The 13,054-nt window shown below is 44.0% G+C and overlaps 2 protein-coding genes across 3 annotated transcripts; one reads left to right on the forward strand and one right to left on the reverse strand.

Annotated features, from left to right (window-relative positions):
• Positions 1–123: 123 nt before the first annotated feature.
• On the reverse strand, positions 124–5,403 carry LOC133922550 (heptahelical transmembrane protein ADIPOR2-like). Its single transcript, XM_062367922.1, has 4 exons — positions 5,001–5,403; positions 4,805–4,894; positions 3,715–3,760; positions 124–972 (listed from the first exon to the last, which is right to left on the reverse strand). Exons 1-4 carry the CDS (start codon positions 5,243–5,245, stop codon positions 313–315), a joined length of 1,041 nt encoding a protein of 346 aa, XP_062223906.1. The 5' UTR covers positions 5,246–5,403; the 3' UTR covers positions 124–312.
• A 5,335-nt stretch (positions 5,404–10,738) lies between these two features.
• LOC133922551 (tubby-like protein 4) lies at positions 10,739–12,925 on the forward strand. 2 transcript variants are annotated; one of them, XM_062367924.1, is made up of 9 exons: positions 10,739–11,224; positions 11,308–11,419; positions 11,513–11,689; positions 11,795–11,850; positions 11,937–12,039; positions 12,121–12,210; positions 12,308–12,406; positions 12,528–12,595; positions 12,685–12,925. In XM_062367924.1, exons 1-9 carry the CDS (start codon positions 10,839–10,841, stop codon positions 12,758–12,760), a joined length of 1,167 nt encoding a protein of 388 aa, XP_062223908.1. In that variant the 5' UTR covers positions 10,739–10,838; the 3' UTR covers positions 12,761–12,925. The 2 variants fall into 2 exon arrangements, with proteins under 2 accessions (XP_062223908.1, XP_062223909.1); XM_062367925.1 differs by having other exon boundaries at positions 12,311–12,406.
• Positions 12,926–13,054: the final 129 nt, after the last annotated feature.

Below are 13,054 nucleotides of genomic sequence, written 5' to 3' on the forward strand. Positions count from 1 at the left end.
ATGGACTGCGATGCAGTAGGGGGCTGGAGCCCCCGGATCCGCCCTGGTAAATCTGCAATGCAAATAGTTTACCACGAAGCTGAAACCATTTCAGTCGAACCAGAGTCAGCTCAACCTCACAAATCAACCTCCATAATCATCCCATCAATTAAATTAAAACTCATCAGTTCACAAGATCACACTCAAACTCTAGAGCTCACTATGGTGCTACCACTCCATTAATCCATTTGAATGGTTGTTGAATCAACCCAATGGAACAGTGCTCTGGTTGCCTAAGGATCAACCACCTTTCGGTTGCTGCAAGAGCAAAACCTACTTTGAGGCGCCACAGGCGACGGCCACCTTCTCCCGCCAGTGGATCAGCACGGTGACGGCCACGTAGTGCGTGATGGCGCCGACGAGCACGAGCACGTGGAAGATCTGGTGGCTGTGTCCCACGACGTCGAACACGCCGGGGCGCCACTTCTCCGGCACGCGGCTGACGTAGAACCAGGCGCCAGTGGCGTAGGCGAGCCCCATGGCGACCTCGAGCGCGAGCGCCAGGTAGCATGCGGCGTGCCCCCAGTTGAGCCACAGCGCGTGCATCGCCGGCACGACGCCCGACAGGCCCATGGCGAGGAACAGCGCGGCGCGGAGGCGGCGGAAGCGAGGGGAGGAGCAGGACGGGGAGAGCAGCGCGGCGATGACGAGCGCGCCGAGCGCGGTGATGGCGGAGAGGTAGGCGACGCGAGCCGGCGGGTGGCAGAGGAAGGCGTAGTACACGGGCGGCACGAAGGAGGCGACGATCATCACGGAGATGCCGGCGTAGTCGAGCTGCCAGAAGACGACGCTGGCCCGGCGCGAGTGGCACGCCAGCAGGTGCGCCGTCGCGCTGATGGCCAGGCACGACATGGCGCCCACCAGGAACACCGTCCGCGGCCACCGCGGCACGCCGGACAACGCCGCCGCCCCGGCGTCATAGCTCGGCAGGCCCTGCAGATAAGCAATGTCAGCTCATGATTATACAGTGCCAATGTTGCTTGGTTTAAAACATCAGAATTCCTCACAATTCCTTTGAGAATTAAACTGTTCGTATGAATTCCCCATTCCAAACAAGCTCAAAATTGGTTGGTAAAAAAAAAAATTAAATGTACGATGTGTGAGACAAGGGACTAATAAAATGCGACTTTATTATAATTGTGATAGTTAATTAATCAATTAAATAAAAATCTATGTTATGATTAATCTTAGAAAATTTTTACGGTGATCTCGGAGGAACTTGAGCCATCTATTTTTTTTTGAATTGCATGGTTTAGAATTGTTAGAATACTGCATATTATTTAAAGGCAGTATGAATAGTATATGAGAGGATTATATATAGTATAAGGGTATTTTTGAAAAAAAAAAAGAAATAGCATGGTAGTTATATTGTGCAAATTCATAGGTTTAATATTTACCCTAACCTGAATACTGATTATTTGGTTGAATGATTATTTGAGGATTAGATATAAAAAAAATATTACAGTGCCCTTCGATGATATGGTGGATAAATATTAATATTACTGTCGTAATTACAGAAATATCCAATCACGTAGACGATCAGATTAAATTTATACTATCTCCTCACTACATGTAGTATGAACCACCGTAAAAAACTCTAATCTTATACGTGATAAATTTAGATACGAACTAAACAAACTTATCATGTGACTTGAATTTCCTCAAAAAGAAAAACAGGAGGCTCGCGTTGTCAAACGGATAGATTCTTTGCTGCGCGGAGAATCAACGACAAGATGAAACGATTATTGTCAAAAGGATGGTAATAATCAGTTGGTTTTGTCTGCTCATCACAAGTGGGTAGTGACCATTCAAGTGGAGCAAAAATCAGCCAAGAAAATCCTCTGCTTTCTCTGCAGGTGTCACTGCCACTCGTCTAGAGAGTATCATGGCATCGCCAGGAGAAAACGTAGAAATGTTTGCAAAAGGATCCGCGCATTTACCACTACTACTCTGGTTTGCAATGTGAAGCGAACAAAGCCAAATGAGTTACTTGCTGTGAACAAGACAAGAGAGGTCACACTGCGGAGTGCACAGTACAGTACTGGGACTTGCACTACATTGCATGAGTGGCCCTGCTTGAGCACCTTTGAGCCATGCCAAAGGATTGCAAGGTGCCTAGAAGTCTAGAACAAGCTTAGATTACCATCATACGGGCAAACCATTTTATTAGCAATCTAGGACCAAAAAAAGCCGATAAATTTGGGCGCTGTTTGGTTTAATGAAACCCCCAAGTTCATCTTGATGTATAGTGCTAGGATCAAGTGGGCCGTAGGCAGTGTTTGTTGGTCGAACATGAGAACATATCTAGTGCTCCTAGTGGATTAGGTGCAACGGTTGCACCCACAAAAGTGCATGAAAAATTCCGACCAAAATTCACGACGTTGGCACGTTGTGCATCTACCTCTCTTTAAAAGTTCCAATTGAAACTCGATTTACATACCGAGTAACAAAATAGAGAAATCAGATATGTTCTCGGCCGAACATGATAGCCCTACGCGAGCAGACGATCATCTCGCAAAAAGGGGCTTTCTTAGAAGTCATATGGTACAGATTTGAATAGAAATACCCGTCCCCAAACACGCCCTTAGGTTCGCGGACGCAGAACAGTTCTGACGGACATTGTTGTGCACACTTTCACCACTGCAAACTGCAAGAAAATTTCTTATTTATCACCAGAAGATAATATAATTTTTTATTATTATCCTAGTAAATGAACTTACGTGCTGTTTCTAATTTTTATACCTTCTCATCACTACTGTTTATTTGATCTATAAAAAAGACATATTTACCCTTCAGAAGGAGTATAGTGGCCTCAGACGTAGTTGCTGGCAACAAACGTCGATGGGGCTCGAGTCATAAACCTCTCTCGAAAGCAAGAGCAGGGGAAGGAGAAGTGCCAAAAGCGAGGACGATGACTGCGCAGGGGACCGCATCCTCATCATAGGCGTCCACACTGGCACTATGACCCGTCACCATTCGCTGTTGACAGCTGCGCCTAAGGCTATTGTACCCTTTGACAAATACGATCTTTTTATGGATCAAATGAATGATAGTAACAAGTAAGAAATGAAAATTAAAAACAGTAATAAACAAATGAGTTTATTTCGTGAGATGGTAAATAGAATTGTGTGATGTGAGTGTAAGGACACGGAAAGGGACAGCTACGTGGGCGTGCCCCCCGTAGGTTTACAGTTTCCTGCACATGAACAGCTCGCACGGCTGCCCATGTCTCTTTCCTGCGGTGATGGCATGGATCTCGATCAAACTACTCACTAGTGTAATAACTCTGAACAAGCATTCTGCTGATGCAACCAAGCCATCTAAAAAATATATATGCAAAATTAGCCTCAATCATGTTATCTAGAGACCACTGATTGATTGCTAGGATGCCAGACACCTTAGGTTATGTTTGTTTTTTATTCTCATTATAAATTCTAACTCTGAAACAAAAATAAAAACAAACGATTCTAATCTAAAACTGATTCTTACAATTCATAAACCAAGTTATGCCTATAAAATCTCACAATATACAATCTAATAAGAATAAATTTCTCTATAAAATCTATATTTTGCTCGTGACATCCATCGTTGTACAGAGATGTAAAAATGCAGCGCTTAAAAATGATCCGAAGAGAGCATAGTGATGGTGGTTGTGGATGTGGGTGATTTTCTTACCGACCGATCGCTGCCCCATGAAACGTTGGCCGATCTCACCACGAACCTGCAGGAAAAAGGATGGCGTAGAATTAAAGGGAGCTTCGCGTAAAGGAAAAAAAAAAAGCGGAGTTCATCATGGTCGAGTGCCATATTAATTCATAATAAGCCTGGCCATTATAGAAAGTTCCCACTAAAGAAGTTCACTTGATGTTACGTTTACACCTGTATAAGAAGTTGTGTTACTATGACGTGTGTATCGGCAGGCTTTGCTAGATTGTGGTTCATAACGCTATACGTGGGCGTTTTTGTAATTCGTAACACTACGATATTTTCGCGGAGCTTTTTGGGTGTGAGATATGACTACGAATACAACTAATTAAGAGGTCATGTAACGACATTCCAAACGTGAAAGTAGACTCTTTCTAAGGTGAAAGCAATGTGCTACTCATTTTTTTACATATATCTTTTTACTGTATGATCTACTTTTGAGATTTTTTAATATACGAAATAGGAGTCGAACTTTCACTGATTCCCTACATCTATGAAGTTTTGCCACTAAGCTACAAGTTATACCCAAAAAAAGAACACAACTATATCGAATTTTAACAACTGTTTCACGTCATGGACAATGCAACGAATATATGCTATGATGGCGACCAATGTTATACTCACCACAATACTGTAGTGTGTTACGCGTGCAATCATAATATGTTTGTATAATTGTACGTGGTTCACCTTTATAGATCTAGTGAAGAAATTTGTCAAGGCGTGGAGGTTTTCCGTGTTAGACGCAACGATGATAAATACAAACAATTTAAGGGGGTATCACAGCAAATTCCTCACATGATAATTTAGATTATGACATCTGGTAATCATAATCACACACGAAAGAGATAGTAACTCCACCGTGATATAATCGCTGACATGTGAGCCAACTCTAAGTGAGCTCTGTGGGTTAGCGATGACGTCGGCTCGTGCAGTTACCTCAGGAGCTGCTTCCAATCACCCAAGAATGAATTGAAAACAAGGGACTTTTTCTACGGTTAAACATGAACATCGCAGAAGTTAAGGAAAGGCAGGACGGGTCATGTGCTGCGTGTGCACGTACCTCATGATCCCCGGCGAGGCCTCGTCGGCGGCCTCCCCCGCTCCTCCGGCGACGGCGAGCGCCAAGAACAGCAGGAACCCTCCCAGATGCCTGCGCAAACGAACAACCCAACCCGAATCAACCAATGAATCGTCGCGGCGCGAATGGCGAGCTGCAAGGGGATCGGGCGCGGGGAATCGTCGATCGGGGGACGCACGTCCAGACGTTGAGGGTCTCGTTGTGCCAGGCGAAGGCGCTGAGGAGCGCGTCGCGGACGGGCCACTCGGCGCGGTAGTGGCCGCGGATGTACTCGTTGTCCTTGAGGTACTCGGGCAGCTCCTCGTACCCCACCAGCCGCGGCCGCCTCCGCGCCGCCGCACCCTCCACGCCCGAACGCGCCGTGATCCCCTGCTTCTTGGACGCGCGGCTCCGCTCCGTCGTCGTAGCCGCCGCGGCTCCCATGCGACCGTCCGATGCGCGCGCTGGGTATCTAGCTGCCCTCTGCGTCCGGTGTTCGCGGGGGCGAGCCGGAGCGCGCGGCGAGAGGAGGAGGGAGAGGGTGGGGAGTGGGACGGCGGCAGGGGCGAGCCGGGCACATGGATTTCCTCCGTCCCACACGCTTTTCGCTCTGTAACTTTTTTGTGACTCGTCCTATAAAGAGGCAGGGACGTGTTCTTCCCCTGCCCCGGCCGCGCCCCCTTGGATGCTGTCTACGTGTGAGGATCACCGTGGATTCTACGATCGAACGGTTCAGGTTTCCTGTGGGTCTTCTCCTGGGGTTCCGAGGGTGTTGGATCCTTGTGTGTCTTCGCTTGCTTTCGTAAACGGGTTGCGACGTGATCACGCACGAGATAGGTATGAGTCTAACGTGTCACGGATCGGATAGATGAGCATGACATGTGTGGGTTGTGTTGCGGCTTATGGATGTTTTTTTAAAACATTGGTACAGCTTATAGACGTATGTATATATTCATACCACCACATACACATACTTGTAGCATTTGCTAAAGACTAGCGATATAAAAGTTAGAAATTGACAAAGTCATTATAGACATATCACTGTCGACAAGCATGTCACTGTCGACGAGAATATCGTCCACCACATACACTCACATATACTTAGGAACAAACCTATAATTTAATCCTAATACACATAGAGTAAATTACCTTTACTAACCACATAAGCTCGTGCTTATGCTTAGTTCTCTTATGGAATGTAAACTTGTAAAGCATAACAACTAAAATTTATGTTTTAGCTGGTGAAAACCAATTAACATGGTCGTGTGTTGTCTCAAAAACACCTTGTGCCTCGAAGCACACCCTGTGCTCATGAGAGGCTCACCTGTCACTAATTAAGAATCGTGAGGTTAGTTTCTTTCTTGGAACAGAGTTCTAACTCTACGCGTTAAGGTAAATCTGACGTTTTCTTTTCTTTTTCCGGCTTCGTTTAGATGGTTCACTCCTGATTTATTGTTGTAAGAAGATTGCAACATGTAACATTACTAAGTGTACTCAAGATGCATACTAAATCAAAAGTCAAGCATCATGCAAGTAATGGATGGATGAATGAACTTAAGCCATAACCCAAGTTTGTTGTTGGGTGGTCAAAGATGTTGTGGTCGAACGTGTACATTTTTTTATTTACATAAGAGGCAGGTGTATGCTTTTGTATTCCATCTTGAGTGCGTATTCTTTCCTGTCAAAAATACTTGTCGTTTTAGATATAACATGATCTTTGATGTGTACCATTGATCACTATTTTTAATTGGAATATATCTATATAATTCAATAATTTTTTGATATTATAAGAGTACGTTTGAAGACAAATACGTATATATAATTTTTATGTTTTAAAATTAAACATTCTAAAAGTTTTTTAATAAAATTTTAAATTTTTGACTAGATTTTATCTACAATGCCATGTATTTGTGGATCTGCATGTTTTCTTGAACCCTATGCAAGTGGTGACATGGTTAAGGTACCTCCAACAGCGGTCGCAAAATCCTGTACTGCTCGTTTTACCCGCCACCGGGAGCTGCATCCATTTCTATGCTACAGCGTTGCGACTGCGATAATGTAGCAGTTGGAGAAAGGCAAATTTGTAGACTATTTTGAGGATCCGTAATACTGTTCATAGTGTATGACTGTGAATCCGAAGAGAGGAGATGGGTAATAGAAGGTAGGAAATAGGATAGCTGCTGAAGGTAAAAAATAAGAGATGCTGTAATAGTGTTAAGGGATGCTATAATAATATTATAAAAAATAAATTTTTAAGTATCTACTGAAGAGGATCTAAATGAGCAGCATTTACGAGCAACATGCGTGTGCGAAACAAATTAATGATGCAATCAATGTATAGCATGGGATGTATGCCACCTGATGCTTACGAGGATGTTGGTGTGCCAACTGGATCCCATGTATAGCGTGATATATGCGGCTCTGTTTGTGCACGACAGACTTGCTCAATCTGATCATTTGATGATATCCTTGTTAATTTATCGTCACTCTTTTTTTAGCATCTGTTTATTTTAGTTTGAGATGTGAAAAACAGGTGGTATATTATAGATGGTAAGAATGTGTATTGTAAAAGTTGTATTGTAAAAGGCTAGATCGTAGATTGTAAAAGCTAGTGGAAGACAGATTGTTGGATTATTGTAATCTAAGAGTTAAATTGTAACAATACAGCTGTTTGTTTCAGCTTGTATACTGTTATCATAATCCAACTTTTACAATTCAACTATTTATTTCAGCTTGTAGACTGTGACCACAATCTAACTTTCATAATCTGAAACAAATAGAGTCTCAGATCTGCTACACATAGTTTCAATTTAAAATCATGTAAGATTTAAAATTTATAGAATAAAATAAAATAGTTTAAATATTTATTTAGCAAAAAAATATCTCAACCAAAACTCTCAAACTACCTACAGCCTCAGCTCAATAAAATTCTAAAACTAGAAATAAACAGTTAAAAAATTAAAACTAAAGCTTTACTAAATAGTCTATAGTATGTGACTACTTTTACCAACATGGAGGTTTTTGTTTGGATGGTTGCTCTCCCTCTTATTATAAAGTCACAACGAGGGACTACAAGTGTAGCTTGAGCACATGTTTAAGATGGAACTCAGTCGTCATCTGAAACATAGAGAAAGAGACAAGGGAAGAAACTCGATCATAGGTTCATGATCCAGCTTTTCGCTTGAACAATTGATCGTTCACCAAACACTTGAACTAGAGAAACGTACTGATTGGGCAACAACGAGGCTTAAGACGTGGTACGTACGGATGGATGCACGGTGGCTTGTGCATTTGGCAGAGACACCAGGAGACGTCACTCCACCGGTTGCTTGGCGGCCGGGACGAGAGTGTTGGTTTTCAGCATGCGTCAGCATGGCCCACTTGTCATAAGCAAAATACAGTAATTTCCTGCTATATTTTTATCTAAAATTTAAAATTAGATAACATATGTAACCGTATTTATCGAAATAGATAACATATCATTGTATCTATAATTTTAACATCCGTATTCGGTAACTTATTTACCGAAAATTGACTTTCGGTACATCGTAAGCTGAAAAAAATGTAGGTTCAGCCATATTCAATATATGAGGTGCAGAATATGACACCGTAGCTTATATTTGGCATCTCATATACCAAAAATCAGATGTATTTGACATACGAGGTGCCGAATATAGTATTGTAGCTCATATTCGACACATTATATACCGAAAATCGGATATATTCGGCACATGAGATGCAGAATATACCGAATATGACCTGTACCGGTACATGAGGTCCCTGATATAAAATGACAGCATCAAAGTGACTGCAGCCAACACAGACTATTCGGCACACGAGATGTCAAATACGGCACTGTAGCATATATTCGACACCTCATATACCGAATACACCTGATTTTTAGTATATGAGGTGCTGAATATGCCATATTTGGCACCTTGTGTATCGAATATGGACGGATCTATATTTTTTCGACGTACGGTGTTCCGAAAGTTAGTTTTCGATAAATGAGATACCAAATATTAAAATTATAAATACGATGATATATTATCTATTTTGACAAATATGATTGTGTATGTTGTCTAATTTAGAATTTTGCTCACTTTTTTTTTTCGAGACAAAGAATCTCCTGCTACAAAAGTACCGGGCCACATGTGTTTTGGGCCAAGTCCCAACTGGAATTTGATGCCGATGCAAGGAAAGCAACTTTTGCAATCGGCCAAAGTACAAGTACAGCAGCACGTATGCTACTGCTACATCCTCAATCCTCAGTGCAGCACGCATACATTTGCAGGGTTTCAAAATGCTTTTAAGTTTAAACAAGTTGCTTTAGAAATAGCATTTTTTAATATTATTTTTTTGATGGGGTTGCTTCAGAAGTCAGAAGCGTTCAACATGAGCTGCCTCGTTCATGCTTCCAAAGCCGGGCCCTGTTCGTACTTGCACATTAAAGAAAGTGGCCCGACATGCTAGCAGTTCGAAACAAACAAAGAGAAGCCGGGGTCAGCTTTAACAAATACGGATGCGTCAACGTTACGGCCCCGCAGGTTCATAACTTCGTATGCTACGGGTATAGTACATCTCACTTCATTTATTTTAGACGGTATTCAGCTTCTAGCTCACATCATATATTTATTTTGTAGATTAAAATAATATAGTTTAAATATTTATTTTTAGATAAAATTAAAAATAAAATTGTTCACTCGAATACTTTTGATATATCTACATAGCTCCAGCTTCATATATTTTTAGAGCTACCAATACCCGGCTCAGCTCAGTCTTTCCTAACTTCCTCCTAGAATGAATGCCTTACATTTGGAACTCAAAGTTTGGAACATTTGAAATTACTGCATTCCAAGCTAGAACAATTCTCCTCACTAATTTATCCTTTCCCCACTCTAAGATCATTTCTCTCCTTTTCTTTAATGGTGCACTAAATGCTTGTGGTTTTCAAACATTCGCCGGTGAGCAGCATCGACTGGAGTAACGGCAGTAGCACGAAAAGGTAAAAAAAAAAAGATGGCAGGGAAAGCCTAGTTCCCGAGACGGGGACGGTTACCAGTAAAGGTGGTAAAGTGAGCGAGTTAAATGGGCCGGCATTAGACACGGTTATTTCGGTCTTGTCTGATGGTCTGTGTTGAGTCATGGCATTTTGGATCGACACGATACGATCTATTTAAGTTTTTTTATTTTATTTTATATAATTTATTTAGATTTAATATTATATAGTATATGTATTGTAATAGTAGTGTGTTTGATTGTTAAATAGAAAGTTGTGTATTTAATTTTTGATGACTATGAGTTTTTATGATTTTTTTAATTTTTCACAAGCTAATAGGTTAATAGGCCCAAAAAAAGCTATGAGGTCTACCATTTCTCGGGCTGGCATAACACAATCTGATCTTAATTGAGTCGTACCTAAGCTAGAGCCACAACACATGAACCGATATGATACGACCCATTTAGCTAACAGATTCAATCAGAGCGTGCCCCAATAGACTTGCCATACTGAGTCGACTTGCCTTTTGGCCGCCTCTAGTTACTTAGCAAGCTGAAGCCAAAATCTGTATAATATCACTTATAGAATTTGCTTCCACTAAGAAAGGCTATCGAGTTTACTGTGCCTCAGGCTAGTATAGCACAATATAATCTTAAATGAGCTATGCATAGGTTAGAGCCACATACATAGACTGACGCGATACAACCTATTTAGCTAATAAATCTAGTTAGATCGTGCGTAAATAGACTTGCCATGCTGGGTCGGGCTGGCCTTTTAGCCAACTCATTACTAGCAAGCCCGAGGCAAAATCACTGCATGATGTTACTGTTGACATATGAGTCAACTCTTATGAGTCCGTACAATAGCTCACCCACTGGCCCATTTCAAATTTAAATCGTCCCTCCAAATCACCACCAATAAACAACAAATCACCCATCAGTACCACATGGTCCCACCGAGTCCACTTCCACCTCACTCAGTCAAGCTGCTCTCCACAGCAGAAGCCTGAAAAGCCTCGTCCAGCTCAGCGAGCGACGAATGGCGACCACCACCACGCCGGCCAAGAGGGAGCCGCTGCGTCCCCGGAGCACCAACACTGCCGCTGCTCCGGTTGCGGCGAGGCGCGGGCCGGCCTCCGCCGAGAAGGAGAGCCCGGGCCCTAAGAAGAATCTCGGGCACGAGAAAGATGAGAAGAAGCTTACGGCTACTACTGAGCTACTCAAGCCTGCGGTAGCACCCCCGCCCCCGCCGCCGCTGCAGCTCCGCATGAAGGACGAGTCCTCCTCGTCGTCCGAGGCGACCGTGTTCGTCGGGCCGAGGGGGCGGGATCTGCTCCCGCCGCCGGCGTCCTCGTCCTACGAGGCGTGGGACCTCTCCGGCAGCGAGTCGGCGCCGGCCTCCTCCTGGGCGATCCTCCCCAACAGGTACGCCGCGCCGTCCTCCTGCTTTCTCTGCTGCCGTTGCAGAACACGGAGCAGCTAGTGATGCGACTCCTCTGTTCTTGCAGGGCGCTGCTGTGCAGGCCTCTGCCGCTGGACGTCGGGCGGTGCACCTGCGTCATCGCCAGGGAAGCGGCCGCCGACGCCAGAGGGGTCGCTCTCTACTCCCTCTACACCAACGTGAGCGTAGCCTCCAACCTCAGGCGGATTCAATCCCCACCTCGATTCAATCTACAGTGCAAAGCTGACAGCTTCTTGTTCGTGGAATGGCAGGAGGGGCAGGGGCGGCAGGACCGGAAATTGGCGGTGGCGCGGCACGGGCGGAGGAGAGGGAGGTCGGAGTTCGTCGTGGCGCAGAACCAGGACGGCGTCTTCTGCACCTCCGACAAGAACTTCCTCGGAACGGTGGCCGCCAATCTGGTCGGATCCAAGTACCAAATCTGGGGCCAGGTACAAGCGCAGCTCATGCTTTCCGTTCTCCATGCTTCTTATTCTAGATTATCTCGAGCCATTGATGAGCAAGTGTTCATGGCTGTGGCTGCCGGCTGGTTGCAGGGGAACCGGGTTGATGAATTGAAGAGCCAGTCGAAACGGCTTCTCGGCGTTGTCGCGTAAGATCCAACCTCCATTGCTAACCAATTCAGGAATCAGATGGCCTTTTCTGTGACGTTTATTGACCCAGATTTGGTCTCTGCAGGTTTGCCCCAACCATCACAACGCTCACCGGGAGTTTCAGGAGCATAAGGGCATGGGTCCCCAAGAACCAGTCCATGCAGCTCAAGACCAACAATTCTGCTCAGGTAAGTTCAGTTGAAACATTTGAAGAATCAGTGGACTAGTTTGGAGTCAGCAATGCGGTTTGTAACTCTGGAAACCTGCAGATTCAGCACATCAGTGGGCTCCCAAAGGACTGGCAGGAGAAGAAGAGCAGAGCTGACCAGCTCTGCTCAAGAGCCCCATTCTACAACAATGTAAGCAGTGTCTGACAGCTTGTTTGATGCATCTTCTTCAGAATGATATGCCAAGAGATAAGCTGATTCTGTTACGGTTCTCTTTCTTTGTTCATAGCAGATGACAAAGCGCTACGAACTAGACTTCAGAGAGAGGGCAGGAAGGATGGGGTACAAGGTGCAGACATCAGTGAAGAACTTTCAGATGACTTTGGAGGTAACATACTTACATTTCCTGTTGGTTATCAGAAGAACACATCACTGGTATCTCAATTTAAGATGTCTGGGCTGGCATCAAGATCACCGCATTCATAAAATAAAACAACTCTGCTTGGCAGGAAAATGGAAGGCAGACAGTTTTGCAGCTTGGTAGGGTTGGAAAATCCAAGTACATAATGGACTTCAGGTAACTAAAACCATCATCGTCCTTGTTGGTCATTCACTCTACAGTTATTCAGGCAGCACAATTTCACCACAGGAAGACCTGTTTTGCAGATACCCATTGACTGGCTACCAAGCGTTATGCATTTGCCTGGCATCGATCGACTCCAAGCTGTGTTGCACCATGTGAGATGGTAGTAATCGTGGAAGAAGTGTTTACTTTTGCAGCTGATGTTTTCTGCAATCCCAGCCTTCTCGCCTTGGGAAGGGGGCTGAATAATTGATCAAGCTAATGTAGTTTATCCTTTTACAACTAAATTGTTGCTTGATCATTTTTATCATAGAAATATGTACATTTGACACCTAACCGTCGCACTTGTCTAACCCTCGACCACAAAAACTGCTAACTGACACGTCCGAACGAACAAAACAATACATGGCATCCTTGTTGGAATCCATGTCACCCTTCTTCCTGATGTGGACA

Source organism: Phragmites australis, chromosome 6 (assembly GCF_958298935.1).
Source record: "Phragmites australis chromosome 6, lpPhrAust1.1, whole genome shotgun sequence".
NCBI lineage: Eukaryota > Viridiplantae > Streptophyta > Magnoliopsida > Poales > Poaceae > Phragmites > Phragmites australis.

Excerpts from the sequence above, each read along its gene's own strand:
- LOC133922550 (XM_062367922.1), bottom strand. The coding sequence starts at position 5,245 with ATGGGAGCCGCGGCGGCTACGACGACGGAGCGGAGCCGCGCGTCCAAG. Across the intron at positions 4,895-5,000 it reads GAGACCCTCAACGTCTGGAC|GCATCTGGGAGGGTTCCTGC; the intron begins GTGCGTCCCCCG and ends TCGTTTGCGCAG. Across the intron at positions 3,761-4,804 it reads GCCTCGCCGGGGATCATGAG|GTTCGTGGTGAGATCGGCCA; the intron begins GTACGTGCACAC and ends TTTTTCCTGCAG.
- LOC133922551 (XM_062367924.1), top strand. The coding sequence starts at position 10,839 with ATGGCGACCACCACCACGCCGGCCAAGAGGGAGCCGCTGCGTCCCCGG. Across the intron at positions 11,690-11,794 it reads AGTACCAAATCTGGGGCCAG|GGGAACCGGGTTGATGAATT; the intron begins GTACAAGCGCAG and ends GGCTGGTTGCAG. Across the intron at positions 12,211-12,307 it reads GAGCCCCATTCTACAACAAT|CAGATGACAAAGCGCTACGA; the intron begins GTAAGCAGTGTC and ends CTTTGTTCATAG.